General features: G+C 35.8%; 1 protein-coding gene across 1 annotated transcript in view; it reads right to left on the bottom strand.

The window, feature by feature from the left end:
• The window catches only part of otud5a (OTU deubiquitinase 5a), a 61,745-nt gene that overhangs the window by 11,686 nt on the left and 25,171 nt on the right, over nucleotides 1-24,888 (bottom strand). The window contains 3 exon segments of the mRNA NM_001075110.1: nucleotides 5,492-5,640; nucleotides 5,847-6,003; nucleotides 6,100-6,164. Of these exon segments, the coding sequence (NP_001068578.1) occupies nucleotides 5,492-5,640; nucleotides 5,847-6,003; nucleotides 6,100-6,164 (371 nt within the window).

Genomic DNA, 24,888 nt, shown 5'->3' with positions numbered 1-24,888 from the left:
GTTTTCACCGTCTGTTATATTAAACCAACTGACCGTAATATGGGGGAGCTCCAGGACGATAACATCTAGATCCACATCAAGTGCCTGAGATATAAAGCAACTCACTGGTTCTCTCATGTTTTGTAGCACATGATCTCTTGACCCAGCATGAAATAATAATATAGTAATTTATAGTAAATATTACAGTGTTTTTAACAATACTGTAGCAAAGTGTAGTATAATATAGAATACCTGACAAAAGTCTTGTTGACGATCCCAGTTGTAAGAGCAACAAATAATAACTTGACTTCTAGATCATTTGGAAAAGTTGCAGAAAATAGATTTTTCTGATGAATCATCTGTTGAACTGCATCGCAATCATCACAAATACTGCAGAAGACCTATTGGAACCCGCATGGCCCAAGATTCTCATAGAAATCAGTCAAGTTTGGTGAAGGAAAAATCATAGTTTGGGGTTACATTCAGTATGGGGACGTGCAAGAGATCTGCAGAGTGGATGGGAACATCAACAGCCTGAGGTATTAACCATTTGTGCTGCTCATTACATTACAAACCACAGCAGAAGGTAAATTCTTCAGCAGGATAATGCTCCTTCTCATACTTCAGCCTCCACATCAAAGTTTCTGAAAGCAAAGAAGGTCAAGGTGCTCCAGGATTGGCCAGCCCAGTCACCTGATATGAACATTATTGAGCATGTCTAGGGTAAGATGAAGGAGGCATTGAAGATGAATCCAAAGAATCTTGATGAACTCTGGGAGTCCTGCAAGAACACTTTCTTTTGCCATTCCGGATGACTTTATCAATAAGTGATTTGAGTCATTGCAGAGATGTATGGATGCAGTCCTCCAAGCTCATGGGAGTCATACAAAATATTAATTATTTTTCCACTGCACCCTGACTTTATATTCTGTACTGTACATGATTTCTGATAAGTTTCGAGACTTTTGTCAAAGTCTCGTCACTCGTTTGTCTAAGTCAGACGTTACTGTCCTTATTAATAGTTAAAAATCAAGGCATGATTATATTTGATTTTGGTATGCTGCTACCAAATAATCAAATAGAAGTCAAGCTATTTGTTGTTCCTAAAACTCAGATTGTCAACAAGATTTTTGTCAAGTAGTGTATATACTATAGTATTTACAACTTTCTTTGTTAATGAATGCTCCAACATACCATAGCATTAACTATATCAAACTGATTGTAATAAATGCTATAGTATACATTAGTTTTTACTAAAGTAAACTGTGGTGTATTATAGTTTATTATTTTTTTATTAAATAGTTTTATTTATTATAGTTTTTTATGACCTTATTCTTTGCGTAAGAGCGGGCGCAACCATTTGAATCTTTTTGGCTTGAGACTTGCCCCCTGATATTTATTATTATATTAATCAGCTTTGTCTGTATAGTCATGAACACACTTGTTTGATAAGCAAGTAGTTTGACCTTTTTCTGCTGTTTATTATTCCTAGTTATTTCTCCCATAGGCAACTGAATCAGAAGTTCTAAAACAATCACAAAAACAAGTGCACTACAGCAATGAAGAATAAGGTCAGCAGATGTATATACTAGAGAACAATAATAGAATTACAACAAAAGATTAAGTCAAGTAGTTTACTATAATAAAAAAAAAAAAAAAAAAATATATATATATATATATATATATATATATATATATATATATATATATATATATATATATATATATATATAAGAATTGATATGCATAAATCCATATAATAAATAAATAAAAATAATATATATATAAGAAAATATAAGAGAAAACAAGAAAAACAGTTTATAAGAAAATGTTTATGTGAAGCCACTGTCGTCTTCTACTGGGTGGTAGTGTATTAGTTTATTAGAGGAATGTTACAAAGCTGTTAATTGACACTTTAGAAGAGAGATAACAAAAATATCCACATCAGCGTTAGCCACAGATCAGTCCGAGAGCTCCAGCGCACATTTACATACTGCGCCTCTATTTCTGATAGGAAGGCAAGATCTCTCTTTGAAACAACACGGATAAAATAAGTATGAAAAGCATTTTTTTGCAGTGTAAAGTAATTGAAAACTACAGTATTGGGTCATTTGTCTGTATTATAATTGACCTTATTCTTTGCGTAAGAGCCGGCGCAACCGTTTGAATCTTTTTGGCTTGAGACTTCCGGTCTCATTCACTTCCATTAATTTTTATACATTAAAAACAGCTCGTTCTGCTTGATGTTGCCGCCTGATATTTATTATTATATTACTCAGCTTTGTCTGTATAGTCATGAACACACTTGTTTGATAAGCAAGTAGTTTGACCTTTTTCTGCTGTTTATTATTCCTAGTTATTCTCCCATAGGCAACTGAATCAGAGGTTCTAAAACAATCACAAAAACAAGCTCACCACAGCAATAAAGATTAATTCAAGTAGTTTACTATAATAAATATACATATACATATACATATATATATATATATATATATATATATATATATATATATATATATATATATATATATATATATATATATATATATATAAGAATTTATATGCATAAATCTATATAATAAATAAATAAATAAATTAATTAATTAATTAATATTTATGGTGTAAAAACACTATATTTGCTATTAAAATTATAAAATTTTAAATCAGGGCTAAACCCTAACATAATCTAGCATTTAAAAAAATGTTTAGGTGAAGCCACTGTCGTCTACTGGGTGGTAGTGTATTAGTTTATTAGGGGAATGTTTCAAAGCTGTTAATTGATACTTTGGAAGAGAGATAACAGAAATATCCACATCAGCGGTAGCCACAGATCAGTCCAAGTGCTCCAGCACACATTTACATACTGCGCCTCTATTTCTGATAGGAAGGCAAGATCTGTCTTTGATCTGCTAGGCTTAAATTATCACAAGGTATGTGGCGCGTAAACAAAACAGTGTGCTGTTAATAGGCCTTCCCCCGAAAACCACCAACATGTGGAATGCCCTACCCCCCCTCTTCTCCACCCCGGTGCAGTCTGAGATATGGGACGCTGCAGGTCACACTTTGTTGTCTCTTTGTGGCTTTGATGATCGAGACTATGGATCAGCTGACGGAGTAGCTTGAGTGAATGGGAGGAACGCTGTTTTCAATGGACTTCTTGATTCACAATGACTTTTGGTTTTCAGTAAGAACTTGCTTCAGCCAGTTTAATTTAAATAGGAATGAGTGCATGTTATAAAAGCACTGCAGGCGTACGTGATCGAATACACATAGACAGTAGTAGCACCAAAGTGTCGACCTCAGAAGGGTCAAGCAGAGCAATTAACAGCTTTCACATTTAAAATACGGCATAGTCACAAACAATCACCGGCTATTCTCACCTAAACGACACTTTAAAAGGACTTGCTTTTCAATGGATGATAACACTGATTATTATTAGTGCTGGGCAAAGATTAATCATGATTATTCACATCCAAAATAAAAGTTTGTTTATATGTTGTATTTTATATTTATTATGCATATGTGACACACACACATACGTAGAAACAAAGCAATTTTGTTACATATACATTGATTTATTATTTGTATGTACAAATATTATTATATATATATATATATATATATATATATATATATATATATATATATATATATATATATATATATATATATATATATATATGTGTGTGTGTATGTGTGTGAACAAATATCTCTAAATATAAATATGTATTTTTAAATAAATGCATGTATGTTTTTATATTTACATAGTAAATATACACAGCATACAGACATATTAAGTCAAATCAAACTTTTATTTTGGATGGAATTAATCATGAAAAAATTTTGCTCAGCACTAATTATTATTTTACAAACATTGGTTTTTAACATTTTATTTTATTTATTTTTTTATGTAGTTTGTTCTTAGTACAATTTTTATATATGTTTAAAATGCATTATTTAAAATATTAAATTTTTATGCATTTATGTCAATTCCTTTTTAATAAAATTATTGCTCACTGCATATCCTGCTTCTCTCAAAAACCCCCATAAGATCATGACAACAGGTTGCAAATGCCATTCATTCACTAAAACAAACTTAATATGGATGTAATTAACAGACACATTTTTATTACACAAATTATTATTTTACAAAATAAATGTTTTTATTATTTTATTTTGTTTATTTGTTTACTGCAGTATGTTTAAAAAAAAATAAAAAATATATTATTTAAAAATGGCCACTTTATTAGGTACACCTTACTAGTAACGGGTTGGACCCACGTTTGCCTTCAGAACTGCCTTAATCCTTGGCATAGATTTAATAAGGTACTGGAAATATTCCTCAGAGATTTTGGTCCACATTGACATGATAGCATCACACAGTTGCTGCATATTTGTCGGCTGCACATCCATGGTGCAAGTCTGCAGTTCCACTACATCCTAAAGGTGCTTTATTGTATTGAGTTCTGGTGACAGTGGAGGACAGTGAACTCATTGTCATGTTCAAGAAACCAGTCTGGGATGATTCACGCGTAATGACACTGTGCTGGAAGTAGCCATCAGAAGATGGGTACGCTGTGGTCATAAAGGGATGGACATGGTAAGCAAAAATACTCAGGTAGGCTGTTGCGTTGACACGATGCTTAATTGTTACTAATGGGCCCAAAGTGTACCAAGAAAATATCCCCCACACCATTACACCACCAGCAGCAGCCTGAACCGTTGATACAAGGCAGGATGGATCCATGCTTTCATGCTGTTGATGTCATATTTTGACCCTACTATCCGAATGTTGCAGCAGGCAATGTTTTTCCAGTCTTCTATTGTCCAATTTTGGTGAGCCTTTGCCAATTGTAGCCTCAGTTTCCTGCTCTTAGCTGACAGGACTGATACCTGGTGTGGTCTTCTGCTGCTGTAGCCCATCCGCCTCACGGTTGGACGTGTTGTGCGTTCAAAGATGCATATCTCAGTTGTACCGAGTGGTTGTTTTAGTTACTGTTGCCTTTCTATAACCTCAAACCAGTCTGGCCATTCTCCTCTGACCTCATCAACAAGGCATTTGCGCCCACAGAACTGCCGCTCACTGGATATTTTCTCTTTTTCGGACCATTCTCTGAAAACTCTATAGATGGTGGTGCATGAAACTCCCAGCAGATCAGCAGTTTCTGAAATACTCATACCCCATTCTGATGCTCAGTTTGAGCTGCAGCAGATCGTTTTGACCATGTCTACATGCATTGAGTTGCTGGCATATTATTGGCTGGTTAGAAATTTGCGTTAACGAGGAGTTGGACAGGTGTACCTAATAAAGTGGCGCAAAGTTATTTTTTGTGGCGAATGGACTTTATAAAATTCCACAGTAACCCATTTGATCAAATGTAAAGACTTTTAATAATCAAATCAATTCTATTTAAATAGAATTAGCTCTCATTGCATATCCTGCCTCACTCAAAAACTCAAAAGTAGATTATGAAAACAGGACACAAATGCTCATTCACTTGCATGTACTCACCCCGGGTTTGAAGGCAGGAAGTCCGAGCCCAACTCCAATAGTGGCTTTGTTGGGATTCACTACAGAGTTATAGTGAATATTTCGATGGTAACTAACTCTGATTGGCTCGTCATTATTTTGATGGATGCCATGGAACGTGTTGATTGGTTCTGAAAGAAGCCATCAAATAAAAGCAGAATTATTTAGAGATACAGGTCAACTTATGGGACTCAACAGTATCTATTAGGACACTGCATGCATATAAATATGATATAGGAGAAAAATCTAGTATTCATCAAGGCAACCGCATGGAGGAATACATAATTAAATGTCCATAGTTCAGTTTCACAGGCAGCATCATGCAAATTAAACTAACCTGTGCCGGACTGATAAACTTCAACTGGCCGATTGTACATCTCTGCCATTGCCTGCATCTCAATGTGGTTGCCATGACAGTTGTTCTTCCTCTTTCTGTTGATGTATGTAGTGAAGTCCTCTGTCACATAGTTTGAGAAGTAATCTGCATTTTTCATCTGCAAGCAAATATCGCAGAGAAAGCCTGAATTTAATTAAACCGGTTCTCTACACATCGATGATTCATGCCAAAAAAAAAAAAAAAAAGTACGTACCAAGTAATCCATGCAGTGCTTGCGAACGACTTCGTGCATATCCTGGTCTCCGTAAACTTGATCAGCTGTAAAAAGAACAATACCAGGGTTATGAGTAAACATATGACTAATATAGCATTTATTGTAGTGTCTGCTGCACAATAGGGATGGAACGATTATAGATTTTGGTTATACGATTACAGTCTGAGAAATAATCACAGTTTCACGGTTATGATTTTTATGCTTTCATTAATTTCAAAACACTGCTAGTTGAGAAAATCACATGAAACTTTAATATTTTTAGGTGTTTATTATTTGCAGGTGGCACGGTGGTGCAATGGGTAGCACTGTCGCCTCACAGCAAGAAGGTTGCTGGTCAGTTGGCATTTCTGTGTGGAGTTTGCATGTTCTCCCCAAGTTGGTGTGGGATTCCTCCGGGTGCTCCGGTTTCCCCCACAGTCCAAAGACATGCGCTATAGGTGCTTAAATTGTCCGTAGTGTATATGTGTGAATGAGTGTGTATGGATGATTCCCAGTGCTGTGTTGCAGCTGGAAGGGCATCCACTGCGTAAAACATATGCTGGATAAGTTGGCGGTTCATTCCGCTGTGGCGACCCCTTATTAATAAAGGGACTAAGCCAAAAAGAAAGTGAATGAATGTTATTTATTACTGTTCAGCAACCAAATATTAATAAAAACAAACAACAGTCCATTTCTCTTTGGACTTAAAAAAAAAAAAAGTGAAAACAAGTTTTTGGCATTTAATCATAAGTAATAATTTTACATGTTTAATAGTCCCTCCTTGGCTGGTTATTGTTCACATTGTCTGTTGTCTTTCTGAACCCTGATACGCTTCCATCATCAAGCTGCTGTTTTGTGTAGAGCTGTTGTAAGGTGGCAGCCATAAAAGCAAAGCACCAAAATAAAGACATACGCATACCACGATCAATCTGCTTTTAATGAAACTTTTGGTTTTTTTATCATAATTATCATGATTGTCTTGTCTTAAATGTGATATTCCAGTTTTGGGCATTCATTTAATTTGCATATTTGGATGGATACATAGCTACAGTTGCCACTGGCTTGCTTAGTTTGGGACTTGTGGAGCTGCGCAACGATGGATTTGCTTTTCAGTGTTTGGACTTTCAGCTGTGAAAATTAAACCACACTGAACTGAACTAAACTGAACTTCCCCTCTGAAAACTGGACGGACACAGTTTCAATTTCCATTCATTAGGAATTCTATATTAAGCTGTTTTGACACAATCTACATTGTAAAAGTGCTACAGAAATTAGACATGGGCCGGTATAAGATTCTGACAATATGATAACCTTGGTTAAAAATATCACGATTTCACGACATTGTGATTACTGCTCTATAATGTATTCTTTTTAAATGTCTGGGTAAAAAACAACAACTTTATACCCCTATCAATATAATACATTTTATTTAGAGAAACATTTAAAATATTTTAAAGCAGTAAACATCCCAGCAGGCACAGGACGTCAACATGACGTCAGATTGACGTTGTACCCCAACATCATGGGACATTGCATTTTGTTTGGAACTGAAAAATCAGGTTGACGTCAGAACCCAACATAAGGCAGAGGTCAATGTCCAACGTCCAACCCAAAAATCAACCAAATATCAATGTCTAATGATGTTACAGCTTGACGTTGTATGGACATTACTACTATGACATCTACCAGACGTTGGATATTGGTTGCCATATCTGATGAATAAATGTTGGTTTAAAATGTTGACTCGAAGTTGGGTTTTGGTCACTTTTCAACACAACCTAAAATCAATCAAATATCAACATCATTTGACGTCATAACTGGACGCCAAATCAACGTTGTACTTAGATGCTGGCTAGACATTGAATTTTGGTCACCTGACGTCAAAACCTACATCTAACCTATTATTAACATCTTATAATGTTGTGTGCCTGCTGAGATGTCAGGCTAAATAGTTCAAATAAATCAATCCTAAAAAAACAAAAAACAAACAAAAAAAAACTTAAACGAAAAAATCTTACTCATACCTTAGGAACGGTATAGCAGAAAATTTTGGCGGTTTTAAAACCTTGACTTTTCCGCGGTACACCTTGAAAACGGTTATCGTTCCGTATCTAATAAAAAATAAAGAAAAATTTAATTGAATGTTACTCTATGTGAATTAGGGGTGTCAAAATTATTTGTTTCTTCGATGCACTGTGATGCACACGTGGACAATTCAATATCGGTCCAGTAATTACGTACTGACGTAATTGATCTCCTATGCCCTATGTTGCGGTAGAATACTATGGCGAAAGAGGCAAAGGTGAGTAAATAAAATAATCTAAACTACTAATAAAAAAAAAGATAATTGTGCAAAATTCCCTGCTTGTGAGTTTGCTGGACAGTCTTTAACTGACCCTGAAGAAGATACAGCATACAAGTTGCTAATTCTCTACTAGGGAGAAAATGAAAGCTGTAAAACTCCATCTCTGCCTCTCTCTTAAGGCTGATTTATACTTCTGCGTCAACCGCACCCGTATGCTAAGGCGCAGCCTACACATTGACGCATAGCCCTTCGCCCAGGCCATCGGCATCGCTGACGTGCACCTCTTAAAGTGTGACTACAAGTCACACCGACGCGTTGCGCAAGCTCTGTAATTGGTCGGCTTAGTAGCGCTGACAAGTCTGGGCGGCACCAAGAGCCACACTAGCCCGATGGGACGATTGTTTACAAACACGGAGTCCTGTGAAGGAGCTTCGGGTGCAAAGTTTTGTTTTGTGTTTACCTTATAGTTAAAGTTGTTACATGTCTGCCGGTTCCTGCCTCAAAATGAGCGAGTTTGAGCCTCTTGTACATTCAGAAAGCGTTCAGAAAAAAACAAAATACCAGCGAAGAAACTTGACACAGAGGAACATTCATACCTCACTGCCAACTAGCCTTTAGGAAGTGTTAATGCAGACCAACAGAGACAGCGCGCAGAAGTATAAATGCACGGCTATGCGCGTTGCATGCGCAGTGGGTTACGTCGGTCACTTGACACAGAAGTATAAACCAGGCTTTACTTTCTCCCATTTCAACCATTTGACCCGCTGGCGTGTTTGTGAGGTAACTTTTTCTCTCCTCTCGACTGTTTAAGCGATACTTGTGGATTCAGACATGAGCGTGCCTGTAGAGCATCTATTACGGATTACCTGTGATAACTGCGCATAAAGCACATAGACCAGGGCTATTCAATTAGTTTGTCATGGGGGCCAGTTCATAAAAAGCATCCCAAATAAGGAGCCGGAGAGATATGACTTGCAATATAAGTGATGACACAAAAACATATAAGAGCCCATATGTTGTATTTTTGCTCCTTAAAACACCCACGTTGTATTGTACATATCATACATAATCATTTTAATAATTTGTAATAATTCGTCTAACATATATTTTGTTTACATTGCACTGAAAGCCACGCACAACTCTCATCGCTACGCCGTGAGATGTGCATCAGGAAGGCACGAGCGCATTGCTCTGCTTGCATGCACATATTGGCATATAGTCTAACATTGGGAATAACGAACTTCCACGCGGAAAAGATACGATATGTGAATGGCCTGTTGTATAGTTAATCCAATGTGAGTGCGTATAGGCCTTGGTATAAGCACGGAACTTTAAACTAGCGCACAGGTGGCATAACTTTGTTTTTCTGCAGCAGTTTCATACCAAGCAACAAAAACGCAGCATTGAGCAGCCTTTAAGGTTAGGTATCCAAATGTTTTCGGCTGCTCAATGTCAGGTGACTTGGTGACTCAACGTCACTTCATAACTGTAGCGGCCATTTTTTTGACTGAACTAAATTTATTTTTGATGTCTTGGTCACACTATTTGGAGACCCGGAACAAATTGCCTCTAACTGAATGGCCCCGGCATAGACTAGAACCACGGTTGTTCTTCCCGCATCACTCATCTGTGAACAGTGCTGACAGTTTTAGAGCCAATTGCAGCCCTTTCTGTTGAGCAGGTGGAGACAATGACCAATCATAGGACTCGCTCAACCACGCACATAATAATATTTAAATGAGTTTATTTGCTAAAAATGCTCATGTTGTCTTCTGTGCATATATTGGAGCTTTGTTTGATACATTCAAATAAAGTGTTTTCTTTGAGCAGGTAAAATTAAAGGTACAGTTCATAGATCTTGTTGCTTGTATTAAAGAACAAAATTGTATTACAAAAAACATTTAAAAATAAATATTTTATAGATTTGAATAAAAAAAAAAGTCATTATTGTGTTGTGAAAAAAAATGTAATTGTGCACGGAAAGTAATGTCAATTCACCGAGATATTGAATTAAACCAAATCGATGACATGATAAGTGGAACTGAACCGAACTGTGAGACCAGTCTAGGTTCACACCCCTAATGTGAATTTATGTTTTGAGATTTTACTGCAAATGTCACATCCATAATGCTGGAATTGCTCAAAATCAAAACTTAAGCATGAAATCAAAAAATAAATGGGCTGCAAAACAAAATGTTGTTCATGTCATTAACATCTTGCAAAGTTACAGGGTGCAACTATCCACTGAGTAATCCCCAGGGGTTTGATTATAGGGAAATTCAGTAACGAATGCATGTAAGACCAGCCGTTCTGCAAGCGCCACTTTTTTTTGGCGGGCTTATCATACTCATTTGTGTCCCCTCGGGTGACTCATAACAAGACAAGAGGCCCAAATATGGTGCAGATGTAAACAAACGGGCATACGGGCTCCGCTCAGAGACCGACACCTTCCCCTTCAGTGGCGATATGCAAATGTGGTTTAGCCTCAAAGCGCATTCCGGCTAGTCACATGACCGCTACCCGCAAAGATTCTGAGAATCTCTTAGTCAATTTCCTCTTTCGCAGTATCAGCCTACTTCTGTTGTGACACTTTTGAATAGATGGAGAAAGCCGCACTTGCACTGGTAAAAAAAAAACAAGCTCAAAGTGACAGTTCAGATAAATATATCAACACAGGTGCTTTATTTTAAGAAACTTGCACTTTTTTAGTTCTCCGAAGAGGCCCTCATGAACCCATCTGTGCATTATCTGATTAAAAGGATTAGGATGTTTGAGAAAAATAGAGCTTTGCATTCCAATGACTGACTGAATATCTCACTGATTTAAACAATGCTTCATGTATTGCAATGAGTGAACACGCTGTGCTTCATGGGAAATTAATTTGATCTGAAAGAACCTGTCGTTCTGTTCCCATCAAAAACAATGCTCACATTTTCTGGCAGGTTTATGCTGCTTTCATGAGCTAGACATAGAATTCACTCCCTGGGTTTGCTCTGGAAAAACATGACTCTTATTTAAGCATTTATGGACAAACTAGGGCTGGCCGATAAAATCGCTATCGATATTTATTATCCGTACACCACTGTCAATTTCGATAAAAAAAAAAGATTTGATATGAAGTTTTAGTATGAAGCGCTATAGTTTTATTAAAATGTGACTGCTGAACTCATGCCAATAAGCTTAGGATGCAAGTTTGTCCTTTTTAATAAAGGCGCGCGACTTGCACGACATGCATATGGGTGCAAAACGCACATGTTGTGCAATTGGCATGCACGTCAATCGCTCTCATTTTCCTCGTTAAAACATCTAAACTTTTTCGAATGGCCCAAGGGCACCGCAATTTATGTAAGTAGAACTAGCCAATCTGCTTCACACTTTTTATGTATAATATACATTTCAGTAATAACGGCACACTAATTACCTCAGACAGACACAACGCATCGAAACACTGCAGCGCTATTTACTTTTCTCCATAAACTTGCAGCAGTGGCAATGCTTTGTTTATTTGTCATCCTCTGCAAAATGCTTGATGGTCATCTAGTTACGAGAGACGCCAAGGGAGTGCGAGCGCAAAGTCCATTGCAAATGGTCAAGGAATCCATGCGCTTGTGACTTCAGGTCAGAGTGACAAAACACATGCGAAAATAAGTGTGGTGGCTAGCAGCAGTTAGGTGATTGTAAATAAAAAGGATGCAAGGATGTCGCCAGAGTGGCTTTTTGGTTTCTTTTCTTGTGCATCCCAGCCACTAGCTCCTCATCTGCAAGAGTTTTTTTAGCAAAGGGGTAATGAAGTCATTCAACTTCGCAATCAGTAATGTTGCAGTATGTACTTGAATAATGATGGCTCATTCCTTTACTTGAAAGCTCAGACTTGATTTCATAATTTGTTTTGTTTACAGAGTTTGAGGTTTACTGTATCAATTTGCTTTGATTGTTCAGTATTTACGCCCATTGCACACACTGTGTAACACTTTATTTATCAATTTTAAGAGTCTCTTTAACACTTATGTTTATTTTATTATGAAGAGATTAGATTTGTTTAAATATTTTTGTTTTTTGACTATTAAAACTATTTGCTTAAGTAATGTTGGTAAATAAAAATAAAAAAACGTAATATTCCTAAATGTATTGTTAAAAATATTCAATGATTTTTGATATTTCATGATATTATGATATATATATATATTTTTTTTGCAATATCGTTCATCCCTTGGACACACTAATGTATTCTTTGTATTGTGTTATATTTTTATATTGTGTTGTATTGTATCATGTTATATTGTTATATTTCCTCGATCAAGTTTTTTGCAGTCCATACAGAGTACCAGTATCTTGTTATAGTGATCGGCTGATACAGAGTAACGACTGTGATGCTTCAAGCTTATAATGCATAAAGCACAACTTCCCTCTAAGGCTCGTACACACCGGGATGCTTTTCGTTTCCATTTATCATCAGCGTAATTTTCCGGATTCAAACCTAAGCAATTTTAACTGGCTCGAGCAGAAGAGTATGCAAAATCACTTCTTTAAGTTAGTTGGCGCTACACAACTTCAAGCTTCTCACACCCGCTTGTAACAGAAGAATAAAATAGAAGGTTGACATGCTTGCTGTTAAAGTTACTAGCGATTCGAACAAGCATTGTTGGTTCAAGTAGCAGCTCCAGCTCTAGCGATAAAGAAATTATTATTGTTCACCAGTCTAATAAGCAGCTCTACGTTCATATCGCCTCTAGGAATCTTCCCCAATGTGCGCTCGCATTGACAGTTTTGCAGTTGAGTGCCTCCAAGTGCTGTTTACTGTAACTTCAGCAGCTGCAAGCACATGATCAAAAGTGCCAGTCTGATTGGTGGAGAAAGTTTTGACACGGCATGTCAAAACAAAAAAACGAGCATGAGGCATTTCTTTAAAAATTATGCTTTTACGCCTGCCGTTTTGCGCGTCTCAATGGCTCCCTTTGTTTAGTCACGAGGTGTTAAACATCAACAAAAAACGCAAGCAAAAAGCGTCCCTGTGTGCACGGGTCAAGTATGATACTTAAGTAAAGATCTATTCTTAGCTAAGAGAATAAATGACGGATGTTGCATATAATAACTTAAACATCTTATAACCATTTGGGTGTGAACATGATGAAAGGAGAATATGCAAGAAATTCTCAAATTTCAAGATGAAAAAAAAACATTGTTTTTTTCTGCTGTTAAAATGGTGCCCAATGGTGACCAGTAAATCAACAGGAGGGTTAAAAGGCATATTTCACCCCAAAATTAAAATAACCTCACCATTTACTCTCCATCATGTGTATTTAAACCGTTATGAGCTTATTACTTCTGAAAAACACAAAAGAAGATATTTTGAAAAATGTTGGTTGCATGCACTCATTAGGAAAAAAAACACTACGGAAGTCAATAAGTTTCAGCAATCTGCATTTTCCAAAATATGGGTGAGTAAACAATGGAAGAATTCTTTGGCTGAACTATCCAATTAAAGCCTTTAAAATTGAGTTTTTAAGCCATTTCAATTCCTTTGTCTGGATATACAACAATAAAACATCTTTACTTCTCTAAATAGGTGCAGTAAGACCTTAAGACACAGGTTAATTTGATAATTTCAGGACGTTGACATTTGAAGCTGTCTGTAGCTAGATATGATCTCAAGTAGCAGCTGGGGATTCGGGTCTGCTTTTGGTTCAGCATTAGGCCTGTTGTTGTCATTTCCATCTGTCTTACCCTTTCCATTCATCACACACTAAGCGCAGTGGATAACCAGACCCAGTGTCAGTGGGTGCTGCGGGGGAGAGTCAGGGATTTCCCTCCGCTCGTTTGCATTATTCTGACTCATCTGTGATAATAAACACCTGCCTTCGCTTTTTTTCCTGATTTTGCCCCGGATTTGAATACCAAACAGCTTTACTACAGTGTTGCTGCCACGTGGGGCCTTGAAAAGTTTGCATGGACAAACAGTGAGCAGTACCAAAGAAAAGTACTTCCTTGAGTGTTTTGTGTCAAACTAAACTGCTGTTCTTCCAATTCCAAAAGCAGTGTCTGTCCAAAAAACATTTACGGTCATTTATTCAAAACCTGTACTTTTTTCCTGCCCTTAAACAACAAATACAGAACACAAAAATGAAAATCAAAATATCTTCCACACAATAAAGGTTAGTACAGGTTTAGACAAACTTCAGCATTTAATTCATTCTGCACCATGCTGTGGATATGCATAAAACTCACGTAGCATGTTGTGCTTGTGTCAATAATTACCCACATTTTGCACACTTGTTAATTTTTAAGGCTTCCCACTTCATATAAGGCCTGTCAGATCTTGACACTTCCAGCCTGGACTGACTACAGACATTTATGTCATCATGATTGGCCTATACAGAAACACTACTGAGTCATAGAACGCATATTTACTAAGGAGCTCTAAACGGTTTCTAGTGAATTTAAGGTTGCATGAGTAATTTTAGTTTATTTCCTACCAAAAGTGTTCGCCTGAACACCAAATATTTACAAATTTGTAAGATTTTTACAAATGTTTTTGTACAGTAGCCAGTACTTTGGACCTTTGGACAGTTTCATATCGTTATATCAGTTTCATATCATTGTTCAGAAATCCTTTCAACTATGCTGAAATGATGCACAAAAAAATAGTATAACGATTATTTTGAAATCAGTTGAGCTGCTGCTTTTATAAGATTCTTAAATGAAGATATAAAGTTAAAAAGACTTAAAACAGATAAGTATTATTAAAAAATAAAAATATATTTACGACATTTACTTTCAATCGATCTATCCAAGTCAAAAAAAGGTATTGATGCCTTTTAAATGTGTCTCAGTACAATTCTGATCCCAATATACATTGGTATTGATTCATTAGATTATTATTTGCATGTTCTCATTTTGATTTGGTACAATTGATTCAGTGAACAAAGATTTAATATGAATGCTATGGATGATTCAAAAAAATGAACGCTGAACATCAGTTTACAAATCAAATAAATAAGTAAATTTTCAAGTAAATGAAAGAAAAAGCAAAAGAGGAACTTCGCTGAATATTAAGGGCTGGTTATTTTATTTGTATTCATATCGCAAAATTAAAAAATAACGCAATGCAAAGTTTTTCCAATTTGTGCAGCCTTAGTTTACACTAGGGTTTTAGGGATACTATTAATACCTCTCACAATTCATTTGGTATCATGATACCAAATAGTATTGCAATACTGTAATTCATAACTCAAAATATAAACAAAATTTCCAGAAATACTATATTTTACATGTTATTATAGGTCTGCTTGAATTTAATTCAGAATTCCTTTATTATTGAAAAAAGTATTATTTGCACGTCACTTCACCTAAAATGTATTCATTCTTCTTGTTTATTTTTTAGATAAATAAAAAATAATAATAATAATGCCAACACAAAATACATTAAAATAAAGATTCAAGTTATAACAAACAAAATTTGTTACAAAAAGAGCATTTTCTCCAACAAATATAGGCTACATGAACTGGTCAAAAACTGTTCAATGTTTCCTGTTGCTATTTGGGGTTTTTCATCTATTTTTTTTTTTCAGTCTTATCAGGTAACAATCCAAAGTAATTCAAAATGTCATTCTTTTGAAGAGATTGTTGTGGTTGTTGTAGCTGCTAAATAATATTGACAGAAATAGAAATTAACCAAATTAGGTGTGTGCTTGAAACATCAGAAAACATGCAACCTTAAAGGGCTCCACAGACTATTAAAATAAAATGGTCTATTGCGCATTTTAGTGACTTTTCCACATGCAACATTATGTATTGTAGATTAACGACATTAATGACGATACTACCGTTTACAAACTGCAGTGGCGCCACCAGTATTTTGGAGCGATTGTATCGCGATACTACCGTAGTACCAGTGAGTTGTGCAACTATAGCTCACACATCAAATCAATTGAGTAAATGATAGAGTTAATTAAAGAAAAATAAAGCAAAAGAGAAACAGACCTAAATATTAAGGTATTTTTATTTTATTTTATATACAGTGCTTAGCATTTATGAGTACACCTCATTTTAAAAATGATTTTTTTTCCATTTCTCAGTGAATATGGGTAATGTATATTGTTGCATTTGAACAAAACAGATTTATTAAACAAATATATTTATTAAAATAATATTTTAATCACAGTACATCTTTAGAAATAGAAAGATAATGCATTTAAAATCATGCAAAATTTTGCAAAACAAAATTACAAACTACAACATTTCAATAAAATTGTATATATATTTTTTTTTTGTTTCTCTTGATTTTTGCTATTTTTCAAAAAGAATATAAATTTGGGCAGCTAATTTATGAACCATTTTTGTAAATTATTTTGTCAGATACGCTCAAGATTTCTCTTCAGTTCTGACTAAACTAATGTACATGCACAAATATAATATTGTAAAGCATATAAAAATATATAATTAAAATAATATTAATATTCTAATATTAAAATATAAAATATAATATTATAATATTGTAAATTGTGGGGGGTGTTCTCATATATTCCGAGCGCTGTGTTTAATTTAATGAACACATGGCTAGATAAAAAAATAGAAAGATTAAAATTTGATTCTATTTTGTACTCATTTCATGCAAGCTGCACAATTAATAAAACAATGCATGCTTCATTTATCGGAATCTACATGTAAATAAACAGCTTCAGTCTACATAAGGTAAACTTAAATACAGGGTCTTTATTCTGATCACGCAAACAAACATAGCGCACGAGCAGACATTTCTGTTTACATTCACAAGTGTGTCTCAACTGCATCAAAAATGCAACAAGCCCACCGCAACGATCACCCTGCAATGAGACATTTCCCAACACTGAAAGCGAGCGGTTGACCTCTCTCCCACCAGCGGACACGATGATGAGAAAAGGTTGACACTGTATAAAAAAGCGGAATAGAAGACTTCATCTACCCTGAAACACCGGCGATAAAATTCATGAGAAAAGAGAAGAGCCTGGGTCCACCAAGCAAAAACCACAACCTCACTTCCACCAATGCAGGCCGCAGATAGCGTCTCGATTCTGAGAAAGAGGCAGGCCCTAATTGCACTCGCAGAAGAGAGCTTAGACCTGCCCTTGAGGTCTGGTGGTCACCGATAAAGTTTTATCCTCAGAAAGCAGGGCCGACGTGACGTCACAATGAGACGAGTTAGAAGAATCTTATTTGTCAAAGATTCCCTGGAACTTCACACACCCAAGAGTTTAGGAGCTTCATTCACGTATTTCAGGAGGAGGAAGTGTGTCATAGTGTGTGTAAACAACATGGGTGCTTTGCTGAGAATAGAAAATGCCAATGAATTGACAGCTCATCAAGAAACTAAACCTGATGTAATGCAGAGGGATTTTTTTTAAATGAAGAAGAAATACTCAAGATAAGACCCATTTTTAAAACTGTAAAATAAAAAAAGTGAAGCCATTCAAGTGAAAAGTTTGATTATCGTTAAGCGAAGCTCATAATGCTCATCAGTTTTTGTTCGCGTCAGCTCAAGTACTGCTTATAGAAAAACTCAATCTAAAAGGGCATAATGTTAACTTTGTTTTAATTTCAATTTCTAAAATTGTGCTTACGTTTCCGCAGGTTTCATGAATGTAAGCATAGGATTTTTACAAACCTCTTTAAGACCAGGAAAAAAAATTGAAGCACACCCTGTATTTGCAATTTGCAAAATTTTTATTTCATGCTGATCTCCATTACATTTTAATTCATAAAAAAAATAGCTTAAAGTTTGAACTTTATGTCCACTAGTATATAGATATAAAACTTTTACTATACCTAGATCACATACTGTATAACTATTACATGCATGCTATATTGCAAGTGAGGCAGTGGCGCAGTAGGTAGTGCTGTCGCCTCACAGCAAGAAGGTCGCTGGGTCGCTGGTTCGAACCTCGGCTCAGTTGGCGTTCCTGTGTGGAGTTTGCATGTTCTCCCTGCCTTCGCGTGGGTTTCCTCCAGGTGCTCCGGTTTCCCCCACAGTCCAAAGACATGCGGTATAGGTAAATTGGGTAGGCTAGTATGTCCGTAGTGTATGAGTGTGTGTGTGAATGTGTGTGGATGTTTCTCAGAGATGGGTTGCAGCTGGAAGGGCATCTGCTGCGTAAAAACTTGCTGGATAAGTTGGCGGTTCATTCCGCTGTGGCGACCCCGAATTAATAAAGGGACTAAGCTGACAAGAAAATATTGAATGAATATATTGCAAGTCCTTTGTCTGTGACTGATCATTCAAATGTGCTGTATGCAAGTGACTCTTCTAAAGCATAAAAATACCGTAATATGTTTGCAGATATTTAAGAAACATGCTAAGAGAACATTCTTGTTTATCAAAAAAGCTTTGCTGAAGTCAGATATTTTGCTGTCTTTGTTTTGGTTCATTTAACCCGCCCACTGCCAGTTTAGCCAATTATATTTTCAGCACCCCGGAATGCCTTCGAGTATTTCGTTCATTCAGTCAGGAAGGCTCTCAAAGCATTTGTCCGTGACCAAAATGTGACCTTCAGTGGACAGTAGTAGACTCCGAAATGAGACGCGGATTTAGCTCCACATGAGGTGATTATTAATTAGCAAATAATATAAATATTACAAACTTAAACCTTAGGTAAGCAGGTTACATTGTAGCCCCGTGTCCTAACAACATGCTACGTGATGAGATTTGCAGTGATAAAAAATGTGGCTGTTTGCACCAGACAAAACACGGCAGAAATTTAAATAAGCTATTCAGAAGCACAAAATAACATTGCAGCACAGTAAAATGGTGAGGTTTATAATCTAAATCATAATTAAACCTCTTTAACATTATTAAATGTACATGCTGAATCCCTGATATGTGTTGATTTACAACTTGCCTGAACGCAAACTGCCCTAGTTTATTAAATACACAAACTCCTCACTGCACGACAGATCCACACCTTCAGCAGACCTCCTCATTCCTGCAGCACGAGGACTTTATGCTTGTTTATGAGCGGCAAAAGTGGCGGATCTGTTTGGCGAAATATCTGACTGCGTGTCACCGCATCCCTAAGAACTGTTTGGCGAAATATTTGACTGCATGTCACTGCATATCAAACGACTGAAACGATATAACTAGAGAAATCTCCACTGTGCTGCTGAGTGAGAGAGCGCTTCTCACTGAACAGCTCAGCAGCGATGACGTAAGCGTGCCCAGGCTCGATTGTGGTGTGAGTGCGGGTCGTCGGAGGAGACGAGTGGGGGGGCAAGCGTGCTTTGGCCCGGTTCGAGGCAACTGTACCTAGTGCAAGTACGGCCAAAGTCTACGTGAACTGGAAGCTGCTGAGACTTTTATTTCAGTATGTTGATGTACTTCCAATTGAAATAAATATTGAGTAGGGGGCGGGGCTTTCTTTTTGCGCATTTTTCCCTTTTTTGCCCGGTAAGAGGGCCGAGGATAAGAATACTGTAGCTGAACTCATCAAATTGATGTTAAAAGAGCAGAAACACCACTACAAATGAGAAAGCAAATTATCAGAATTTGATTGGAAATTACTACAACAAACTTCTTTCAGTGGAATAACTTGTGCATGCAAAATAAACATTTTGATTTCACATGAACTTTAAATTTGAGTCTGTTCTTAAAAAAAAACAGTGCATAAATGTAACTAAAATATTGGAACATATTTTAAAGCTACAGTTTGTTCATATTCATTACTTAGAAACGTACTGTACATTCATCACAAATTCATCTTTTAAAAATCATGCCGATTTGGCCAACATGACGGCAAGCAAATGAAAGAATTGTCATTTTTAGGTGAACTTATTCTGTAGGACTTCACAAATACCTCCTGATGTAAACATGTATGACTTCATAGCTATTTTCACTAGAATTACTTCATCAAACCTTGCTGCCATGTGTCCATATATGCCCATGTGGAGCACGAGTTGCAGAGTTCATCCAGAAAGAGCTGAGCTCGCCGCGCTGACCTGAAACCCATGAGCTCCTTGACATCACAAAAAAATCTGACAGGCCACGTCCACCTCAACAGCCGATCAGTAAACACCCTCTTCAAACAAGTCAATCGATGCTCTACTCCATAAACAGGCACGAGTAACAGCAGGCCCAAAGGTAACAGCATTATTGACTGCTGTTTGTTCTGCTCACTTATCTTTGAGGCCTCAATAGAGTATGAATTTGAGATTATGATCATATAGGTCAATGCTTATTGATTCTCAGGCTAACCGGGATAGACAATCAGACCTTGGCTTATATGACGGTCTTAAATTGTCAAGTTGTGATTAATTGCTGAAGCTTTTATCACGATTATTGTCCTGCCATTGACAGGAGTTGCAAAAAAGGTTATTTTAAGAGATATAAAAACACAAATGCTTAAATACAAGTACACAAATACTAAGTGTTACTTGGTGCACATAGTAATAGTCAATCTGCAATGTTAAATGCTTTATTAACTCAACTTCATCCAGTTTTGTGAACTAATCTAAAGTGAGGGTTAAAGGTATAATAAAAGGCTCAATTATATTCTAAACAGGAAAAATAACATAAACAACATTATTCATTCTTATTCATTTAAAGATACACAAATCAAACTGTACTTCAAATGAAAAATAAATCTGAATCTGTGCAACCTTATCTAAAATAAATTACTGTGCAATTTAAACATTGCATCCTCTTATATTGTTAAATTATCATATTGTTGTTGTTTTATCCAATTATATGTCGTATTTTGACACTCCTGTTATTTGGCAATGTTTAAACTTTACAGTAATTTTACTTTTCAGATAAGATTGCAAAGATTATTGTTCATTTGATACTCAGCCTTTAATTATCATTTGTAAGGGCTTTAAAAAGCATGAATAATTCTCACTTTAGGTCACAAAACTGCATAAAGTTGAGTTGATAAAGTGTTTATTAACATACATAGTAACCATTACTATATGCCTGAATAATAAGATATATAAATGTTAATTTTAATAGTTTATTAATTATTTACTAACCTATTCTGAATGATCTTAAAACCATCCAACTACTCTTAAACACAAATGGTTTGTAAATAATGCAAAACTTCATTTAGTAATGAAAAATAAATCAATAAAGTATGAAAATACAATTATTAAGCACATTATAAATGTGGTTGTAAGTGAAGAATAGAGAATGTGTAGCTGCAGTTGTAAACTGCTTACTAATGCTTATTAATGTTGAGTTAATGCTTAACAAATAACGAATTCACTAGAAGCTAATGCTTTTTCTTGTCTTTTTTTTGGCACCTTTGCGTGACATTTTACTTCCCTATACTTTTATATTTGTATTGCTTGACTTTAGATACAATTCTGGTTGGTATTGTAGGACTGATCGCAAAACTAGCAGCAGAGCTAAAAAGTTGCGACCTCGCCATAACCGGAAGTCAGATGCTAATGCTTAGTAAATGATTTATAGTGTGTAGTTATAATAAAGTTTTACCGATTTTAAAAACACATTTCTAATCAAAATAGTTTTAATAACTCATTTCTAATAACTGATTTATTTTATTTTTGCCATGATGATCATACATAAAATTTGAATAGATTTTTTTCAAGACACTTCTATACAGCTTAAAGTGACATTTAAAGGCTTAACTAGGTTAATTAGGTTAACTAGGCAGGTTAGGGTAATTAGCCAAGTTATTGTTTAACGATGGTTTGTTCTGTACCTATCGAAAGCTAAAAAAAACATATTATCAGACCTACTGTGAAAATTTCCTTTTGTTAAACATTGTGTGGGAAATATTTAAAAAAGAAAAAAAAAAAGTTTAAAGGGGGGCTAAGAATTCTGACTCTAACTGTTTATATTCATGTCCTGATCGGAAGGTATAGCGTCCGATTCCGATCTAGTCTGAAATCATGTGATCGAGGTCCGATTTCCGATCACGTGATGCCGCTATGAACACCATTGCAAATACAAACTGCGCGCTGAACGATTGAATAATAATTCATGACATTATAAAGTGTCCACTACCCATAATGGGCTTGTTTATTATTCCGATATATTAAATAATACAATGTAAACATACAGTTAAAATGGAAATTATTCTGTGACCTTTTTTTTTCTTTTTCAACTATTTCTCAAATGATGTTTAACAGAACAAATAATTTTTAACAGTATTTCCTACAATATTTTTTCTTCTGGAGAAAGCCTTATTTGTTTTATTTCGGCTAGTATAAAAGCAGTAGGATTTAAAATAAAACAAAAACATTTTAAGGTCAATATTATTAGCCCCTATAAGCTATTTTTTGTTCCATAATCTACAGAACAAATCATCATTATACAATAACTTGCCTAATTACCCTAACCTGTCTAGTTAATCTAATTAATATAGTTAAGCCTTTAAATGTCACTTAAAGCTGAATACTAGTATTTTAAAAATATCTAGTCAAATATTATGTACTGTCATCATGGCAAAGATAAAATAAATCAGTTATTATAAATGAGTTATTAAAAGTATTACGTTTAGAAATGTGGTGAAAAAAAAAATCTTCTGTTAAACAGAAATTAGAGAAAAAAAATGCAGGAGCGGTAATAAATCAGGGGGGCTAATAATTCTGACTTCAACTGTATGTCTAATCAGATCACAAACATTTTTTAAATTGCTTTCTAGAGCTAGGAAAGTACAGTTGGATATCGAAGAATGCCTTATGCACTGATTCAATGTGCCAGTAAAGCCAGCTGCTGATCATGAGTGTTGAGTAACACAAAGTTTACTATTGCACCAGAAACACACCGACGCAAAAAAACAGGCATGCTGTCTACTGGCACTATGCACAAAGGTCACACTGGACCACCAATACTCCAGCGTGAACTCCAGACTTATGAATTATGTGTCTAAATGATTTCGTCAATGGCTTGGTTTTGTAAGACACCATGCCAAGAGTTGGAAATGATGAGGTTTTCTGTATCCGTGAAAGAGTAACTGTTGCTTATACAGTCGTGGTGGTGTCTGGGTAAAAGTTGTGGAGAATTGTTGAGCATCTGTGGTCCAGATGTGCAAAAGTTCACAAGGCAGTTATGACCGAGAAAACTAAGGTAAAGGGTGCAGACGGTCTTATCACAATCAACGTCTGCGAGTCAAGTGATTGAAACCATTTTACAACTGCGTTTCAAAACTGTTTGGCTTGAAGAGGTACTGGTTCACCCAAAAATTCAACTTTGCTGTTAATGTACTCACCCTCATGGCATATAAGATCTAGGAAACTAAAGAAGATTTTGTAAAAGACACATGATGAAAAGCAAGTCAACAGTTAACGGCACTTTGAAAGTCAAAAAACAAATAAATGCAGGTAAAATAAAACGAACAGACACATTTCACTACACTGAAATGGTGCATTTCAATAGCCCTCAACAGAAATCTTTTATGGGGATGGCAGTTTAAAGACGCCTCTCATACGGGGAACGAATTCAGATGCATTGCTCAGGTGTGAGTTTATCACAGACTTTAACGGTGTGTAAAAATCTTGATGGTTCTGTGGGTCTCATCTATCAAATCTGATCTTTGTTTTGTATTTTCTATTGGATTCAGCTCAGGTGATTGGCCGGGCCATTCTAAAGCTTGATTTCTCTGAAAGCATTTGAGAGTTTCCTCGGCTGTGTTTTGGATCATAGTCTAGCTGAAATGTCCACTCTGGCTTCATCTTCAACATCCTGCTAATGTAGATGTTAGCAGTGTATAACTTCTGAGAGATTTCAGCTGCTGTCTGGGCTTTCACTGCCTTTCTACACCTCCCTTTCTTCATGTGTTCAATACCTTTTCCTGTGTGATTCAATTTTATTATGCATAACTTAATTTGTAAAATAATTAAATTTGTTTTCTTTGCATATATGGATTTCTTTGTTAGCAACATTCAGTGAAAATTTCAGGTCAACGTCAACGACACCTTTTGACATATGTTTTCTGGGAAAAATAGTCATGTATTCAATACTGATTTCCCCCACAGTAAAAACAAGGATTTTTTTTGTACTAAAAAAAAAAAAAAGGTAAAAACATTTTTTTCTCCTATGTCTTCCACGTCAGATTAGGGTGCACGTCATATTGGCTATAGCAATGTTGCGAATGTTGTTGTTTTTACAGTTTTTGGTGCACAAATGTGTTCATTGAGCTTTAGTAGTTTAAACCAGCATACTATCATCTCAAAAACATTGCAATAATTAGTTGTTTTGTTTCCAGTGAGGACTTGTTCATGCTTTTATGACCAGTAGGGTGGATTACTGTACAGGCCTCCCCAAAAAGACAGTCAGACAGTTCCAGCTCATCCAGAAAGCTGCTGCCAAGATTCTGATCAGAACCAAAAAATCAGAGCACATAACACCTGTTCGCAGGTCTTTAAATTGGCTCCCAGTTACATTCAGAATAGATTTTAAAGTATTATTACTGGTCTATAAATCACTAAATGCCCTAGGACCTCAATAAAATGTGCTCGAACATTAGGCACATACAAATCAAGACTTAAAACACTTT

This window comes from Danio rerio, chromosome 8 (genome assembly GCF_049306965.1).
Source record: "Danio rerio strain Tuebingen ecotype United States chromosome 8, GRCz12tu, whole genome shotgun sequence".
Classification (NCBI taxonomy): Eukaryota; Metazoa; Chordata; class Actinopteri; order Cypriniformes; family Danionidae; genus Danio; species Danio rerio.
The sequence above is the reverse complement of the archived record's forward strand: the minus strand, read 5'-3'. Positions and strand labels throughout refer to the sequence as shown.